Here is a 20,541-nt window from a genome sequence, read left to right as displayed (position 1 = left end):
TGATTGCGATTGCCATAGCGTAGTCATGACATCTATTGATAATAACAAATACCCATCCGTCATGATTAAAAACGAAATCGGATTTTGGCTAAAAAAATACACGAATACGACATAAACGGACGAATAAACACATATTGGATGGATGCGACATTCGACATTCGGTCTACATCAATCCCTTATAAGCTTTCTAAAGAAGAACAAATATCTTCGGGCACCTTCTTTCCACCTTTGCCAGATGTAGCGCGTCCCCGTTGCTGATGGTCTTCGACACGTATGGACCCACGTCCAGTCGAACGTGGTATCGGTTTTCGGCTAAGAACAACTCGAGAGTAAAATTTACGTGTGCACAAAAACAAACACGGAAACACGAACGACGTGTGTACGTCGATGGAAATCCAAAACCCCTTACGGATGCCGTCTGTGATCTGGGCGTACGTCAACGTGAACCCTTCTTCGTCGGCGATCCTCTGCAGGAAATCTTCGTAATGACAGCGTAACATGTACACGCTTATGGATGAAAATCTTTGCGAACACATAGACGGTTATATATGCGTTGCGATCGAAGCGCACGATGACTGCAACGAGGCCGTCACCTTTAGTTTGCCCAACGATTTGTTTTTCGACAACGTCAATCGTGGACCTACTTCTTCGATTTTTATCACCGTTCCGTCGTCGGAACGCATGATCAGTTCACCGTCGCCGCTATTGCTTCCGATCGCTTGCGGTGTCACCTCTATGGCGACAGACTCCTTCGTCGATTCTTTGCCTGCGATGCGTTCCCGCGAAAATTAAAAAAATTAAGATCATCATCATCAGATCACCGTTCGGTCAGGGGGAAGGGTGAATAGAACCTCCGATCAAACGCCTGACGATGGAAAACGCCGTCGAGTACATCGATATGGTGCGACGCAGGATACGGATAACAGTAAACGTTGAGTGTATGGTTACCGGTTCTTTTGGTTTCGAATTAGGGAATTGTTTTAACTATTTGATGTAGGTCTATTTTTGTTCTTCGGCTTTTTTTTTTTTTTTTTTTTAATTGTGTTAGGTATTTATTTGATGATTTGTCCTCTTTGTGGTGTTGGATATATTTATTATCTTTTTTTATGTGTATTGGTAGATAGCGTATAGAATCACGGAAAAAAAATAATACTATTTTTTTATTGTTAAAAATTATATAGTCAATTCTACTAAATTATTGATGATAATAACTAATGTCTATAAATTGGATGAACTATTTTAATATTGTTATAACATTACAGCCTTGACTACACAAAAAACATAGTAACATGATTTTAACCATTTATTTTTGCTAAACCTAATATGTTGAGTTGGAAATACCAAATTATGTTGTTATTTCGTCGTTTAATAGTGCTGTTTTTAAGGTTATGCGTGATTATAATTGACAGTACGTTTCATATTTCACGTTTTCTGTCATACCAATGATCATCAATATAATATTATTATAATATACATATTACCTAATTTGTGTTACAATTACAATTGTGTTAATTACCTAATTTAATTAGTGGTCGTACTTACAAGTGTCCAACTGTTCTAGTGCCTCTATTTCAAACAAGTACAAATTACTTTTCATTTGGATAAATAATACAACTTTATTTGCTATGTAAAGTAACTTATAATCATAGGTTACTTACTATATTTCGGACATGGACGAATTTACTGAAGCATATCTAAAACAGTAGGAATTTGAATATTTAATTAGTCGTTTTAAAGGTACTTATTGCAATATCTAAATCAAATTACCATTGACTTGCACTAAAGTATTGGCTCCTATTATGTATGTTTGTACTCGTTGAAGTTTCTAATTTAATTAATTTTAGAGGGAGAAATAGATAGAATGGCCTTTTTAGATTTGACTGAAACAATGGTAGCCACACTAATTCCAAAATCAGACCACAGTCAAAATTTTTCAAATTACTTCAGACATTAAGAGAAGAAATTCATAGAAATAAAGTAGGTTATCTATTATTTCTTCCATTTAACTATCTGAAATTATGTATATATTACATATATATGTAAAATGTGCATAGCAAAATATAATTGCAAATCTTTGGATTTAGAAATGTTTTACATATAGTTTGAAGATGGCCATGGTGACCGATATCAAAATCATAGTACTTAGTTACAAAATGCTTTTAATGAAAATATGTACCTATTTTAGGTAATATTTATTCCAGTTAAAGAGGGGGTGATATTGAACATGTGTTAAATTGTTTCAGTAGATATCTACCTAATAGTGATGTAAATGGATAATATTAATATTATATTACAGTAGAGTCCCGCTAATCCGGTCATCGCTAATCCGGACATCCGGATAATCCGGACAATTTATGTTTCGTATTTAGTACTCATGTATAATATATATATTCGGGAATACCCATAATTAAGATATGGTTTAAACTTATCGTTTCGATTAGGTACATATGTATTGTGATATTATTTCGTTTAGTGGTGATTGTGTACCAGTGTAGACCGTTCCATTTATGTTTTCCTCTGCTTATTATAAAAACAACATAAAATGACAACTTCGGTTAAACGTAAGAAAGTGACTGAAACAATGGAACAAAAACTCCAAGCTTTATTTCGTATTGATGCTGGTGAATCATTAACAAAAATCGCACAAGAGTTAGGAGTGGGTAAGCAAACCGTTTCGGATTGGAAAAAAAAACGAATAGAAATTGAAAATTTTTGTGCGATGAAGACTTAATGCCTTGCCAAATATTTAATGCTGACGAAACTGGGTTGAATTAAATAATGCTTCCAAAAAAAACATTAGCCTCAAAACTAGATTCTGTAGCCAAAGGATATAAAGTGAAAAAAGAACGAGTAACTTTACTTCCTTGCAGTAACGCTTCTGGTGATTTAAAATTTCCACTTTTGGTGATCGGAAAATCAGTTAAGCCTAGAGCTTTCAAAAACGTTAATATGAGTGCACTTCCAGCTCAATACACTTCACAAAAATCTGCTTGGATGAACGGAAACATTTTTAAAAATTGGTTTTTTGAAACATTTGTGCCTACAACAAAGACATTTTTGAAACAGAAAAAACTTCCAAAAAAAGCTGTATTGTTTATAGATAATGCTCCGTGTCACCCTAGTGAAAGTGAATTACGAGATGGTGAAATTTATGTGAAATTTTTGCCACCTAACGTGACGTCATTGATACAACCAATGGATCAAGGTGTTATTGAAACGACAAAACGGCTTTACAGAAAAAAGTTGATCATGTTTCTTTTAGAGCAACAAGAAGCGAACCCGTTAGTTAACTTTATGGATCTTTTAAAAAAAGTAACAATAAAAAACTGTTCTTTATTTAGCCGCAGAAGCGTGGGAAGGAGTTAAGCCAGAAACACTTCAAAAAAGTTGGAAAAAATTGTGGCCTAATATTCCTCAAGAAAACTATAGACGAGATGAAACAACTTCAAATGAAGACACTGATTTCATTCAAGTTTTTCAAGAGTTGAAAGGTTGTGCCGAGGTAGAAGCAAATGATATTTCTGAATGGATAAACGGTGACACTGATGTTGGTCATCAGGTTCTTAGTGATGATGAAATTGTAAATGCATGTATTGAAAACATAGAAATAGAAGTTGACAGTTCAGAAGATGAAGATGATGGTACAGATCAATCAACGGGCCCAACACATGGTGAAGCAACTGCAATGCTGGAGCAGTTGATGACTTCGAGAAACAAAGTGAAACATCTTCTGCTGAGCTACTGACCTTAAGGCGTCTAAGACATCGCACAGCGAAATTACGTCAATCTACATTAAAACAAAAAAATATCACGGAGTTTTTCAAGTCTTAATACATATGTACATAATAAAAATAATAATGTTACCTAATGTAAAATTGTAAATCAATAAATTTTGAATTCGTATAAATACATGAGGTGTTTTTTGACAGTATATTTATTGTGTAATTATTTATTGTGTTTATTAATGAGTAAGTTAAAAAAAAAAACGTCATTTCGTTTAATCCGGATTTTCGATAATCCGGAGAGAGTCCGGTCCCATCTAGTCCGGATTAGCGGGACTCTACTGTATATTACTTTGGTAAAGTATTTTAAAGTAATACATTTCTCTGTAAAGAAATAGATATTAATTTCTCTAGGTACCATATTTTAAGTATTATATTTTTAATATAGTTTTTCTTTGATTAAACTTATTTTAGTATTTTTTGTAGTCAAATTTTAACTACAAAATTTAAAATTGTTTTTAAAAAAATTACAATTTAAATTGACTGTAAATGTTTTATATCATAAGAATCAAAACATTTTTTAAATACATAATTAATTTCATTTAAAAAACTTGGTATATCATAATAAGAAACTTTTCATTTTACATTAGTACATAAAAAAAAAACTTAGGAATACTAGACTTTTAATTTTAAATTTTTAACATGTCTATAAATAGATTATACAAGTTAGTAATTATTACATTTTAATTCACATAGGCAGTATTTTTAAAGTGTTAAATAGCAGTCCTGCAAATAAGAGATTATCACATGAGAGGTATTTCCAAAAAAATTAAAAGCAGATCTCCACTTAAGGGATTAAAAATGTATTATTAAATAAAAATAACACATAGCAGGTTATTTATTATGAAAACTAATTTTTTTCTGTATCCAGGGATACCAATTTTATATATTGAAGGTTTTTCCCCATCAATGATGGTGTCATACTTTATACTGTTTTCTGAGTTTTGACTACAATGCTATGTTATGTAACAGTAAGATTTTAAAATGTTTTTTCCAAGGAAATAGCATCAAAGAAAGAATGTGCTGGTAGCCTAATTACTCTTAATTCAGATCCAGTTGACATAATTAGTATTGATAATTTTGAAATTGTTAGTACTGAAAAAAATGTAAACAGTTTAATGATGAAGACATGTTACCTACCACTTCACATGGAATTGCTCATTCATCAATAAGATTAAATATGAGTTTAAGTAATCTAATTTTCTTGATTAATAAATCAATCTATTTATGATCTCCAAATTTATTAATATTTTAATATTTTAATATTTTTTTGTTAATATATATTATTCATGTACTGGATTTTAATAAGGGATCTGCTTCCAGTTTTTTTTTAAAAATATTTTCTAGGTGTACGTTGTTATTTGCTGTTAGACTAGGATTTTCACCTAATCAAGTTCCCTTCGAAAGCCATGGAACACTTTTCATTTTCTTTTGAATTTTATACTTTAAATATATAATAGTTTAAAAATCCAATTTTTTTAACTTAAATAAAATAACATAAAATGTTTAAATAATTTGATTAAAATAAATTAACAATAATAAACATTTTAAAAGTCGCTTTCATAATTATAAAAAAGAAATCATTTTAAATTAATTAATTTCTATTAACTTCAATATATTCAAACTGAAATTAATTATTTTTCAGAACTTGGATTTTTTTTTTTTCAACTAAAACCAAGTTTTTTTCGGGAGCTGGATAACCACTTTTCATTTTTTTTTTTTTTTTTTTTTAATTTTATATTTAAATATTCAATAGTATAGGGAGAAGCAACGAATATGGAATACCATTTTGTTTTTAATCTCCACTGACTACAATTTTGATATTATTGGAATACCATAAATATCATATTAGTTTAAAACTATACTAGTACTATAGTAACTATACTAGAATACATTTTTTTAGTTGTTAGAACACTTCAAATTACTAATTTTTGTATATTCATGATAATATATAAAAAATTTGATTTTTACCATTTTAAAGAATGTGGAGGTATATGGAATAGGGTATCTCATAATACCAGCACTTATCTAATAGAAATTAAAAATTGATTTTTACACTTTTAACATATACGTTTATTATAAATCACAGTCTTATATATATATCTTATTACATAAACGATACAATGTCTTTTGAGACATATTAAACTGTTTAGCTGTTTTTTTTATTTGCTATATTTGGAAAAAACATACAGTTATAATTTAACAAATCGATAAAATCAATATCTTGGCAGTCCTTATTTTGCCAAAAACTGTACCAATTTTCTGCTTCAGCTTGGAGATTATCAATTTTATATAAATCAGCAATTTTTTCAATGCTTTCAAAATACATTTTTTTCTCCAATTTTTTAAAAATGTTGGGGTGAAGATATTGTAGTAAAAATGCATTATCATTTTTTTTATCAAAACGTTCTTTTATAGATTGTAAAATTGAATCAATATATGGTATAAAAATTGAAACTCGGTAATAATCTTCACAACTCAGTTTTATAGTTCGCTCTTAGTGACTGTTTCTTTACCGTTCTTGGACGTGTAATGACAATATCTAAATCAATGGCGATTGATTTCGCTTCGTTAAATAATGTTTGGAAAATGTTATCAGCGTCATTTCGATGATTATCGAACAATATTAGTAATGAGTTAATATGCTCGCTGACTTTAAATAGATCTACTAAGACGCTTTGTAACATATTTGTCACAGGTTCTAAAATAGCACTGTATTTTGCCATAATAATCATAGAAATTATGAATGATGAATTTGAGGCCGCAGAATATAAGTAATGAGCTCGTTGCCTTGTATTGGAATTTGAATGTACTTCATTATTTAATAATGATTTCAAACTTGTCATTATTGAAATAAAATGTTCTGAAAATACTCTTATACTCTTATATTTAGACGACCAGCGTGTTTCACAAAATAGTGGTATGTTATGGATAAGTTTTCTTCTAAGCGTACTTTCACGGAAAAAATCTTATAATATCTTTTATAGTTCCAGTAGTATTACGAATAATCATTATTTTATTTAAATCATTTATAACTAAATTTAACCTGTGATTAGAACAATGAAAAAATGACGCTTTGTTATATTTATCACGAATTAATTTACTAACACCGCCTTCTTGTCCAGCCACTATAGCACAACCATCATATCCTTGCTCATAAAGTTTGTTTAAATTTAAACCACAGTCAGTCATAAATGATATAATGTTTGTAGCTACGGATTGAGCATTTAATTTGTCTAACGGAGTAAAACCTAGAAAATTCTTCCCGAATTTTTGGCGGATTTGAGTGTTTGTCTAAAAATCGAATTCCTATTGACAATTGTTCTGTTCCAAAAGTATCTGCAATTTCGTCAGCAATAACAGAAAAAGCATTTGCAGCGTTAGCTAAATTAACTATATCATTTTTAATTAACTTTTCACACATAGGAATGATTTCATTTTGAATTCTAGGTGATGTATATTTGACATTTCCCACATTCTCCGATACATGTTTTTGTAATAATTCATCACCTGATTCAATTAGGAAAAGTAAAAGATCATTAAATATGCCTTAATTTGATGTTTTTCCCCATAGAGAAAGATCATGAGTTGCAAAAAACAAAATGCTTGAAATTATTGGTTTTAATTTTTGTCTATTATATTCTATTTGTTTTCGTAACCCTGAATTTGTCTGTTCAAGAATATTTAATTTGTTACCCTTCATAATATTTAAAAAATCATTTTCTCGTGCTATTGACTCAAGATGCCATTGTGAAAATAGATGTGTTCGACTACAAGCATGGAAATCTTAATATTTTGTAAATGGTTTTATTATAAACCCTCCTTGTATACCTCTATGAACATTTGGCTTACATAATACACATACTCAACAAAAAGCTCTTTTTACGCCTCCAATAGCCGAATATGATAGCCATGTATTCTCTTCTAGCCATATATGCCTAAATGGACGACCATTTTCCAATTTAAGATCATTTTTAAAATTATATGAAGTAATTGGTACCCACGGATTACACAAAATATCGAACTGTAAAGCATCGTCAATTTTTACATTTGCCAAGTAGTGTCATTTATATATATATATAAATATATATATATCATTTTTATAATAAGCCACTTCCTTGACTTCAACATTTTCAACTTGGTCAGTAAAACTACCACCTTTACTCAAGTTAGTAATAGCAACTGTACTTGTGGAATTAGTCTCTATAGTCATACTTTTTGTTTTATCTAACGGTCCAATAAGACTATCATCTAATTTAGGTTTCTTAAAAAAGTTCCGTATGTCCATAATTAATATTATAAAAAGATTTTACCTTGTCCGCTTGTCGAAATTTGTATATTTTATTTTTGCGAGAACGTGATGACACTCGTTTCGATCGAAAGCTGCGTTGGAACTAATGGGACTATGGGAGTACCGCGCGCCACGTATAATAATAATGATAGGTATATTATCATGTAAGTGACACGATAATATACACAATGTAACAACAAACAGCTAATAATTGATTGCCATGTGAGCACTCAAAAAATACATTAAAATAAAATAGTCCGATTATTATTAATGATAGTTTTCATAGATAGCCATTATGGGATACCCATGTGGATTATTCAAAATACGGGACAAAAGTGTTATTTTTATACTTGTGTCGGGACACCAGGACACCTATAAAATACGGGACGTATGGTATCCCTAAAGTTGATGGTTCTATGCAGAGGTGGTGAAACTCACCTAACTCTTCTCTTTTCATTAATTTTGTGCACCCATTTTCTCCTTTTCTTTTTGGTATTCAATCCGAGTAAAAAAAGAAGTTCTTAGTCAGAGCTACTATTGGATGTCATTTTTTAAAATTTGGTAATTTTGGTCACAAAGAAAATTAAACGATAATACCCTGGTACTTCTATTAACCTTGTATTCAATCAAGCAGAGTACACAAACATACTGAGGGCCTGTTTTTCAATAGCAGTGGTAAACTCGAGTTTAACTGAACCACGGTTATCAACTAACTCCAAGGTTAACTTATTGCCAGTATTACAATCGTCGATTTGGTTCAGTTCAATTAAACTGTGTTCAAAGCATTTATTTTTGTAATACGATTGGTGCCTCTGTACAATTAACGGATCAGCTAGGTAATCTGATGTTTTGGTGTAATAACTTATAATTTATTATCACTGGATAATTAATAATAATTATTATTTTTCAAACAACAAGTCAACAGTAATAGTTTCCATTATTATTACAATGAATATAACGTTGAAAATTAAATTTTCATATAAACATTGAAGAATAAATACAGTGTATCTTGTTTATCATAATACTACTGTTTGTTATCGACATTAATTAACAATCAATGAAATTACAGATCAATATCTAAACCAAGTTTAAAGGGTCCCACACACGGAACGATCTATCATCAAGCAACGTTAGAGAGACTAAATCGTCACGTGTATGGACGTGTTTGTAAGTTTGCCGTCTGATCGTCGGTCGTAAGTTGATCATTGATTATTACACTATATCATTGAGTATCATTGATTATTACCCATTGATTAACACTAAATTTTAATTTTTATTCCGAAATCTGAATTTCTTTTGTGTTTGACATTTTAATATTCCATTTACATACCGCTATAAAATGAATCAAAACAAACCATTTGTGACTGAGTTTTTAGAAACCTACAAACGCCATCCAGCTCTGTGAAATACCAAAAGTAATGTATCCAAAAATAAACATATGAGGAACTTAGGTATCGAAGACTTGTTAAAGGTGTGTCAAGAAAAATTTAAAGATGCTAATGTAGCTTTTGTAAAACGTAAAATAAACAACCTACGGACTGTATTTAGAAGAGAGCTAAACAAAGTTTTGGAATCAAAAACTATCGGCTCATCTGCTGATGAAATTTACGTACCAACGTTTTGGTACTATGACTTATTTTCTTTTACTACGGAAGATGAGAGTGGCAGAGTGGGAATATCCAGTTTAGATGATGACACAGAACTGCAATTCACGTAGCAAATTCATGTGCGAATATTTTCGACGTTCTAAAAGCCACTGTTTTGACCATTTCCTCTTTTTTTGTGTATCGTCATCATCATCCTCAAACAAAACAAGAGCAGGTGTCAGTAATAATTTCCTATTTCGATCTATTTTGTTCATTGTGCGCTAAAATATACAAAACGAAAATGAAAAAATTCCATAAACTATAAAATGCAACCACTCGAATAATATTTCGATTTTCAATTGCGATTTAAACCATATCTCATTATCACAATATAAACAAGCAAAACAAACTTCACCAACTAAAAAGTTAGGTTAGATATCGTCAAACTAATGATTTGGTGTGTGGACTGCGTCAGGTTTGACAACTGATCGGCCGATTAGTTTGACGATAGATCGTTCCGTGTATGGTCCCCTTAAAACTCACCGATATCAGTGATTCAATAATCAGTAGCTTAACTTCGGTTTAAACCATTGATAATCAATTATAATAAGGTCTTTTAAATTTAAATTGTTTAACACTGTTTAATGACAAGAACTCTTCTCTTACGAATAGATAATCGCAGGAAAAATTGTTTGTATCCGTATATAATATTGCCTACATTTAACCTTTTTTGCAGCTATCAAAATGTGATAACATTGATAAAACGATAACATCATTTTTATTGTAATAATTTTATATATTGCTAGATTTAAATAGTTAAATACATTAACAGTTAAATAAATTTAATAATACACAATTCGAAAAAAACACGATTCACTTATGATCGTCATTTAAAAGGTACTATTCAAAAGTAATAAATATTATAACATTTTTATTACTCTCATATTTCTCCATGCCTCTTAAGTTCAAAGTACTATATTTTAATCTTTATTAAACGAGAAGTACAATTATTTAATTGTAAGATACAGCAATACTTAATTACGGCACCAAAATGAAATTGGTAAATTAAGGTTTACTACAGCTGATAGAGAAAAATTGGCAGGTAGCTTATTTTTTGTATAATACAATACTACCATTATACTGGTTCCTATTCAAAGGGTATTAAATGATGTCCAATATTCTGTGGAAGGTTTAATTGTTGAAATGTTTATAGTATGAGTGTTATAGCCCAATTATGGGCCAAATAGTTAGTAGTAAAATGTATTAATATTCCAATTTTGTATTTTAAATACTGTGCAAGATGATTTTGCCACAAATTTAGGAAAAGATAATTTTTATATTTGGAAATGACTAAATCTATGTTGATGGGATCCATAGTTAAAACTTTAAACAGTTAGGTAAGCTTTTATAACATAAACACAAAATATTAAACCTAATTATAACATTTGTATTATATTTTTACTTGAAGTGTTAGCAATGAATTGTGTATTTTTAAATTACGATATTGTTATTTTCGAATTGTGTATTATTAAGTTTATTTAACTATTAATGTATTTAACTATTTTAATATAAATTTAGCAATATAAAAAACTATTGTAATAAAAACAATGTTATCGTTTTATTAATTTTATCACATTTTGATAGCTGCAAAAAAGGGGCTAAATGTAGGCAATATTATATAAGGGTACAACAAATTTTTTCCTGCGCAGATCCATTCGTCAGATTACCTAGCTTATCCGTTAATTTTACAGAGGCACCAATCGTATTACAAAAATAAATGCTTTAAACAGAGTTTAACTGAACTGAACCAAATCGACGATTGTAATACTGGCAATAAGTTAACCTAGGAGTTAGTTGATAACTGAGGTTCAGCTAAGCTCGAGTTAACCACTGCCATTGTAAAACAGGCCCTTAGATTATAAATCTCTCAAACAAGATTTATTGATGCATTTTATTCTCAAGTTAACAAATCAAATCGTTAATCAGGATCAAATATATCATCATCGATACAGTACTCGGAAAAACTTAAAGAAAAGAATAACGGTTTTTAATAGTGTCAAATAAGTTAAACATTAATGGATGGACTTGTTTCAAAACCGTTGTTGGAAACTACGTGATTTGAACTATTAAAGTAAATAAAATATGAACCGTCAAATATTATTTTTTACAGTTGCACTAACGGTTATCTGTTTGCGGGTATTGCCCGTTGAAAGTGCTAAAATATTGGCTATAGAGACTGCAGCATGCAAAAGTCATTGGAAATACATGAGCGGAATGCTTCAGGCGTTGGTGAACGGCGGTCACAATGTTACAGTATTCACACCATATCCAGACGGTGACCGTGAAAACTACCAAGAAGTAGACGTATCTCAAGGATATAAGAAAGTTTTAGCCAAAAATATAAATGACTTAAAAGAATTTTATGGTGATCCTTTTAAAACATTGTCAATATTGTCTGCCTTAGCAAGAGAGCGATGCGATAAAGTATACGATAACTGGAAACTCAAAGAAATGTTGAACAACACATACAGTGATTTCGATATTGTACTCACGGAATTGTTTTATTCCGATTGCGTTTCTTATGTAGCTAACAAGTTTGACTTGCCTTTGATTTATATTACGCCCTTACCGTTAGTTTCATTTATGGAAAGTTCGATAACTGGACACATATCTAATCCTGCGTTGGTTTCCGACATTATGGTCAACTATAGAATTCCAAGAACATTTGTCCAAAGGTTGTCCAACACCATCGTGTATATTATAAGCACATTCGTGATCAAATACACTGAACTTAAATTGAAGTATTCAGAACCTAAAGAGTACGATTTGATTCAACCCGTGACACCTTCATTGGTATTTGTAAATGGTCATTTCATAAGCGAAGCACCTAAGCCACTGGCAGCGAATGTCATCAATGTTGGTGGAATACATTTGAAGGCACCTAAACGTTTACAAAAAGTAGGCACGTAATATGTAAAAAATAAATATTGATTTCTATAGCCGCTAATAAATAATTGACTAACAGTATACTATGAAGGTTCAGTTGACAAGCAATAGAAATCGTATATTAAATATGTTATTCATTATCGAAAATATTATAGCATTGCATTTTAACAAATTTAATAATATTCTAATAGAAAAACTTATATAATGACTAGAAGATAGAAATGTACACCCACAGACTTTTGGCTACCATATTAGTATGCTGAGTTGGGTCCATTATTCAGTTTAACAGTAATTAAAATTAAATAGTTAAAAATGTATTAAGCGAGATGAAAGATGTAACACACAATTTAATAATTTACTATTTTATTTACTAATTTGCCTAATTTACTAATTTTATCTAATTACTTTATTATGTATAAAATTATATTTTATAATGATAGGACATTTTGGAATTCATTGAACAATCGCACAATGGGGTAATTTATTTTTCATTTGGTTCTACTGTTAAAATGTCATCACTACCGGAACACATTAAAAAAGCATTTCTGGAAGCTCTAGCAGAACTTCCTCAAAGAGTATTGATGAAATAGGAAGAAGAATTGGAAGATAAACCCAAAAACATAATGACAAAAAAATGGCTACCTCAACGTGATATACTAAGTAAAAAAGCATTGCAAAGTAAATATTTTGAAAAAAAAAAATGTATATCATTGACTTCTTACAGCACATCCAAATGTGAAATTATTTATTAGTCATGGAGGCATATTTGGGTTGTACGAAGCAGTTGATGCTGGAATACCAGTTCTTGGATTTCCTTTATTTGGAGATCAACCAAAAAATATAGACACTTTATTAAACAATGGAATGGCAATTTCAATGGATCTTATGACTGTAACAAAAAATTCATTGTTAAAAAATATTTTAGATCTTCTTAATGATGAAAAGTATAAAATATTTGATTCATAACTGTAAAACGATTATAATTTCCTCAATTTTTTAATTTTAGGTACATGAAAAATGCTAAATCCACTTCGGAAATATTTAAAGATCAACAGATGTCACCAGAGCAGTCTGTTGTTTATTGGACTGAGTATGTTATTCATCACAAAGGAGCCTCACATTTGAAATCAAATGCATTTGAATTAACTTGGTATCAATACTACCTGTTGGATGTAATTTTAGCAATACTAATATTTGTATTTATAATAATATTTGTTACCTTCATTATTATAAAATTAGTTTTAAAATATTTTGTTAGTTTCCGACAACCTATTAAAATACAATCAGATTAAATTTTATTTTTCTTGACAAATTTAATATTTTCACCATATTATGTGGGAGTATTTTACTTTTTCACAAGTGTACACTAATAGCATTCATCTGTTTAGGTATAGTAATGGACACAATTTAAACATAAATAAATATCTTATTAATTGTCAGATTGTTAGTTGATCCTTGTGAGCTTTGAAAAACATATTTTAGGATAGGTATGGTTTTATTCTGAAGTTAGTGATTAATGGCTATTTAAGTGAAGAAGTGCTCTTTTGGTTTTGTTAATTCTTTTGTGCAAGTTTTTAAATGTATTTATTTTATACGAATCTAAGGATTTTTAGTGCCATTCTCATAAATTTATTTTGAAGATTTTAACATTCGCTTAAAAGGCAAATACTAATTATTGGGTATGCATAGATTAGGTTAGCTATATACATTATCAGAGAATATTTAATCTGTAAGGTAAATCATTTAAAATTTTTGTTTATATTTTTCAAGTTTTAAAAAAAACTTTATAATGATTATTCTGCTAAAACAAATATAATATAAATATCATACATGTAAAATAACAAATGGACAAAATTAATTCAAGAGTACAATTAATAACAAGTTAATTTGTCTGCTATAATTTCTGCTAAATAGTTTTAATCATTAAAAATAAAAATACAGTTACTGCAACTACGATTTGAGACATAGGTTTGCAAACTAATTTAAGAGGCCCCTTATCACCCATATTGAAAATATCATAAACATATTCAAATACTTCACCAGTTACCACAACACTTTTTATAGATAAAATATACAAATAAATAATAAATTCATGATAATAATCACACTCCTTATTTTAAATGTTTTAATATGTCTACCTATGTAAAAATGTATTAATATGATTTATTTTTCATTTTGTTACTTTATATCACAAGTGTATCCTGGTTGGAGTCGTAATACCATTTTTTATACTAGTATACTAATATATTATAAATACTAAAGCACTTATTTTTTATGAAACATATGTATAAGGAATACTTATGTATTGGTTTATTATTAAAACCAAAAACAAACAAAACAAATGTTCATTAATACAAATATTATTGTATGATTTCCCTCAATGTTTAAAATGTGAATATTTGTTGGGTGGTTAAGTGATATGGAGATTCTTAAGTAATTTATAACAACGAACGATCTACATTTGCCACAGTGACATAATAACACATGCAGTCAAAATATAGTGTAATATATATATTAAACATAATATAATTTAATGGAAGCCATATCAATATTTAAAACAATCTGCTAAACATTTTTTGTGCTGTGTATAATCCTTAGAGAATCTCTTTTGCACAATTTTAATGCATAACATTTGGCTTTTAAAACTTGAACTTATATCATTCGGAAATATTTAAAGATCAACCGATATCACCAAACCAATCAGTTGTTTATTGGACAGAGGGTAATCTTTGTGCACAATGGAGCGTTGCATTTAAAATAACACACATTTAATTTAACTTTGTATCAACCCTATTTACTAAATTTTGTCTTAGCAAAACTAATATTTATTTTATTAATATTATTTAATAAATATATTTTAAAATTAGTTTATAAACATAATTTGAGTAAGTTTTAAAAACAAATCAAAATAGTAAGTATTTTTTTAAAACGTTTTTCTTTGTAGTTACAAACGAATTGTTAAATATTTCAGGAATGAATAAAATCCTAAGATTAATATTTTTGACCACCTGCTACCCATATCAATTTATGATTAAGAAAGTATTTAATGTATGATAAGGAACAATGATAGCAACATGAATAACAAGAGAAAAGACAAAACATAACAAAAGATCATCAATTTTTTTTGTTTTAAAAAATAAAATGTAACTTTATTGCATTCATAGGGTGTATAATGTTCACACAAAAACCTTCTAGTGGTAAATTCATACATTAAGGTAAATTGCATTCGTTTACAAATAAAATAAACAATTATAAAACTTTTGTATAAAAAAATCTTGTATGCTAGAATGAAAGGCTACTTCAACACAGAATAAACCACATTTAACATGTGTACAAAAATTATACAATTAACAATCTAAAATATTTTATCTATAATACTAAAAAAATAATTTAAAAAAGCTTAACACTTATTAGTTTTCAAGACAATAAGACAAGTATTATATTTATAAATATCAACAGTTGAAATAAATAAAGATTTATTTTTAAATAATTCATTCTGATGGCACTAAAACTGATTTATTAAATATTCAGTTAAAAAAAAAAAATAATCAAATTCGATATATAGTTAAACATTTTTAAAATCATTTATAAATTAAGAGGACAAATTAAAATTGCATTGGTGTTAAAATCCAAAGAATAATTTTGTTTATGATGAATTTCCAAACCCAACAACACCATTAGTTTAATACAATATATACAGAAATAGATAATGTACATTTAGAAGTTCATAATTCTATACTTAATAATAATGGCAATTATAAAATCTAAAATTATGACCTTCAAATCAATACAAGATCAGTCTCTGCATATAGTACATTGAACCTATGGTATAATATCATTAATAATAGCTAGGAAAACGAACAGTTACAAAAACAATGTTCAAAATTAATTTCAGCATGTCTAATTAATTTTTACAGAAATCAGTGTTAAAAATAATTTTTCAAAACTAATACCTATAAGCACCACCACAATTTGACACTAATTTTTTAAATAAATCTATACAAAAAAATAATGGAATGTCGAAATACATATCCGATTGGTAATAATTTACATAATTTAAAAATAAATCGCTATATATTGACTATTTGTTTATCTTATTGTTTACTCTAGGTTCTTTTGTTACAAATCATGAGATTTTGTTTCCAACTAAGCTCAACATTTTACAGGTAATAATATTTCAAACATTGTTTTAATAACATATATAAAGGTAAAAAAAAACCATGTCAATGACAAATAAAAAAATATTATATCTATATAAATTAATAAAATCACATTTTACTTGCATTTTACTAAACATTCGAGAATATTTAATTAAGTTCATAACATAATTTCAAGAAATTCAAAATAAGATCTGATTTCCAAAGGTGAAATTAAAATATATGTAAATAATAAGTTACAAAAATTTAGTAAAATATACAAGACAACTATAAATTGCATAGGTAAAAATGAACATTATTATTGATATTAGACAAATACATAAACATTTCTAATAGTCTTCTTTTTTTCATTTTCATAAGGTAAATCTTAGCAATTACAGAAATAGAAGATTCTACTGTAACCAAAATAAATAAATAACAATAATTTTAATGGTACAAGTAAATTTAAAAACAATTCATAATAATCTATAATGTAACTATTAATTAGTAAATAAAAAAAGAAATTTTAAATCATTGTTTCCATTTTTCTAGTCTTAAAAAACTTATAACTATCATTCTTATAAAAAAAAATATATATATATATAATATAGATTCAATGTATACCAATAAACATGTAAAACAACAAACAAAATAATATTATGAGTACATTTAACAATACATAGTTATATTTAATTCTGGAACTTAATAACTTAACTTTGTAGTCATGAGTATTTGGATATGTAAATGGAATAATCTAAAAAAAAATTAAATATATAAATTTTTATACTCCAAAATATATATTAATCATATTTCATGTATTAATTACTATTGATTAATGTTTTAAACATTAATAGCAAAACATTTTAATAAAACAAAATCTTATTTACCTATATTATAAAAATAATAAAGATTATAAATTTATTAATAATTGAGGGTTTTATGATTGAGCTGTATAAGGTGACTGAGCTTAAATGCTTAGTTGCTTATTCTAACCAGGTCACTAGCAGTTTTGTTTTCCGAGCAGGACCATTGTTCTGGATGAAGAAATCAACACCCCCTTCTAACAATTAACAGTTCAAAACACAAGTTGCACCCAATTGATCTCTACCACACAACATAAAATGGGTGCTTATGGTATAATTGGGATGATTAAATAAAAATTATAAGTGTATCTTAAGTATTATTATTTTGATTCAAAATAGTATTAAAGCAAAATAATCTAATAAAGGAATTATAATCTGAACATAGATTATTTAATATACTATTCTATAAGTAAATAAGTTATGGTAAATGTTCCTTTAAATATTTATTTATTGTTGTACCTTACCATATTACAGTGACAATTAAAATTCTAATTCTTCTAATGTCCTAGATAATCGATGACTGTCAATGCGACGTCTTTGGCTCCTTCTAACAGCATCTGCTCTCCTATAAGGCTCATTTTTCAAACCTAGAAGAATATCCTCCAATGCACCATTATATACTTCATCTTGATGTAACAGTTTCTTTTCTTGAACCATTTGTGTTTTATTCTTTAGTTCATTTATAACAGCATCCTACAAAAAAAAAAAAAATAAAGTATTCGTCAAATATTCAAGCGAATTAATAAAAATATTCCAAAAATATTATTAATGATGAGTAAATGAAGTAAGAAAAAAAAATTAAATATTTGATATTGACAATGACAAATTATAATACACAGCAACAAATTATATGAAACATATATCAATAACACAATCATTTTTTTTTATTAAATATACAAAACTAAACAATGGTGCAAATTGCACAGTACTAAATCCAGTTCTAATAAAAATGACAAATACTGATGATAGTATGATTTATATTATAACAATTAAAAAATAATAAAACTTAAATGTCTTATAATTAGGCTTTATTAGCTTTATCCTGTTAATTCATTATGTATTAAAAGATCATTAAATATGAATAGGTACTTCATTTTTCCATCTACACTCAAAAGTTTAAATAAATAGGACTGGATTGGTACCTATATGAAATTCTGATCCGGCATCAGTAACCATGTTATGAAGTGCAGGTGCATATATAAAGCTTCAAGTATATGATTGAAGTTACAATGATTTAAACCTTTTAAATTAATGATTAGTGCGTTCATGGAAATGTAAAAAAAGAAAAATGAAAAAAATGACCAAACACTAATTTAAATAAACAAATAACATAAATTAAAAAGTAATAATAAAAAAACAAACAATAAAAAAAAACAAATTTTTTATTATATTACAAATAGTTTTATACCAAAACCAAAAATCATACACAAATCTTTAAGATGAAAGCAAATTAAAGATAAATACTAAAATTACACACATTTCTAATAAACAGAAAAATTTATAAAACTAAAAGTATTTAATCTTGCAACCTATGTATATAATTACAATAAAATGGACGTACTTGCTGCATTTTTTGATTAATTTTATTCTTGGAAACTAAGTTTTCATTACTGGATTTCATTTTCATCTGGCATGCAGCATCTTCTAATCGTTTTCTTTGTTCATTCTCAACATCGGCAGTCTACAATAGATTTAACATTGTCAAGCACATGAATATATAATTACAATATATGCAGTAATAAACATTTTGAATACTAAAAAAAAATGTTAACATTCAATTATAGAAACTGTAAAAATGAATTTAAATAAATGACTAATTATAATTTAAAATAATTTTAGTGTTTGTTCACCTTAAATGCTTTAACAAATCTCACAAGCATTGAAAAAAATGTATTAGCATCAGTACCTCGCCGTGGTTCACCAAAATATTCTACACAATCTCTAAATGATTCCTGAGCTGTTTTAGTCTCATTTTTTAACCTTTTTAATTTGTCTTCAGAATTACTAAGAAAATCTCGAAGGACTAAGACATGTTGAGCATTTCCAAAACCTCGAGGCTCACATTCTTTCTTTACAATTTCCATATTTTTTTCCAACTCGTTAACATCAGTTATGACATTTTCCAATGATACTAAACAAAATAATGAATTAGTAATCAATAAAAACAACATTTATCTAAATAAATCATACCAGCTGCTGCTTTGTCAATGTACATGAATTCTGAATCAAAATTCATAATTTCTGGCATTTTAGACCTAACAGTATCAACAATAAAATGTAAAAGACACATGCGTTTGTCACTTGATTTAGTATCAACTAAGGTATCCAATGATTGTAGTTTAAATCCATAAGCTGGACCACGTTTTGCGCTGTTCATATAGTTACCAAATGCTAATATTATCTCCAGCAATTGACGTAGTTTTTTAGAATTCTTCACTGAACTTGAAGCTGATATAATGGCATGCACTTGCTATAATTAATATAATATAAGTAATTTTGAACTCATCAATTTATCATTCCAAAATGTATTAACTTACAGGTGATATTAAATGTAAGTTATCCATAAAGTTACCCATATAACTCATAATGGATAGTTTGGTTGCCAGTCGTTCTATTTTAGTTAATTGCATTAAAAATTTATCTTCCTCAGTTAACATGTTTATATCTTTTTTCTCTAGTTGGTATTCTCTATATGATTTTACCTAGAGTAATAAAATAAAGTAAAATTTAATACAGAAAAATTTTCCATTTTAAAAATATACATTCATTTTTTAATATATTTTTTTTAACTAAACTTTAAATGTGTTTCATTGATAATTTTGTAGTACATTTTTGTAAATGATACTTAAGCAATTAAGATAAATAGCTGACAAATTATTCTACATAATGATGAAATAATGAAATAATGAAATATTTGTAAATGTAATAAGTAAAAGG

General features: G+C 27.9%; 2 protein-coding genes and 2 pseudogenes across 2 annotated transcripts in view; 3 read left to right on the top strand and 1 right to left on the bottom strand.

The window, feature by feature from the left end:
* The first annotated feature begins 1,670 nt into the window (after positions 1 to 1,670).
* LOC112694068 lies at positions 1,671 to 2,106 on the top strand (annotated as a pseudogene).
* Positions 2,107 to 2,542: 436 nt separating this feature from the next.
* On the top strand, positions 2,543 to 3,745 carry LOC112694067 (jerky protein homolog-like). Its single transcript, XM_025569413.1, has 3 exons — positions 2,543 to 2,660; positions 2,801 to 3,205; positions 3,342 to 3,745. Exons 1-3 carry the CDS (start codon positions 2,543 to 2,545, stop codon positions 3,743 to 3,745), a joined length of 927 nt encoding a protein of 308 aa, XP_025425198.1.
* Positions 3,746 to 11,225: 7,480 nt separating this feature from the next.
* Positions 11,226 to 14,044, top strand: LOC112694078 (annotated as a pseudogene).
* A 3,293-nt stretch (positions 14,045 to 17,337) lies between these two features.
* Positions 17,338 to 20,541, bottom strand: part of LOC112694077 (formin-like protein CG32138) — a 40,250-nt gene continuing 37,046 nt past the window's right edge. The window contains exons 14-19 of the mRNA XM_025569429.1: positions 20,142 to 20,306; positions 19,795 to 20,074; positions 19,455 to 19,735; positions 19,166 to 19,285; positions 18,069 to 18,297; positions 17,338 to 17,495 (exon numbers count right to left, since the gene is read on the bottom strand). Of these exons, the coding sequence (XP_025425214.1) occupies positions 18,085 to 18,297; positions 19,166 to 19,285; positions 19,455 to 19,735; positions 19,795 to 20,074; positions 20,142 to 20,306 (1,059 nt within the window). The 3' untranslated portion in view covers positions 17,338 to 17,495; positions 18,069 to 18,084. The remainder of the gene's footprint in view (positions 17,496 to 18,068; positions 18,298 to 19,165; positions 19,286 to 19,454; positions 19,736 to 19,794; positions 20,075 to 20,141; positions 20,307 to 20,541) is intronic.

This window comes from Sipha flava, unplaced genomic scaffold (genome assembly GCF_003268045.1).
Source record: "Sipha flava isolate LNK unplaced genomic scaffold, YSA_version1 122_pilon_pilon, whole genome shotgun sequence".
Taxonomy (NCBI): domain Eukaryota; kingdom Metazoa; phylum Arthropoda; class Insecta; order Hemiptera; family Aphididae; genus Sipha; species Sipha flava.
This window is presented reverse-complemented; position numbering and strand designations above follow the sequence as displayed.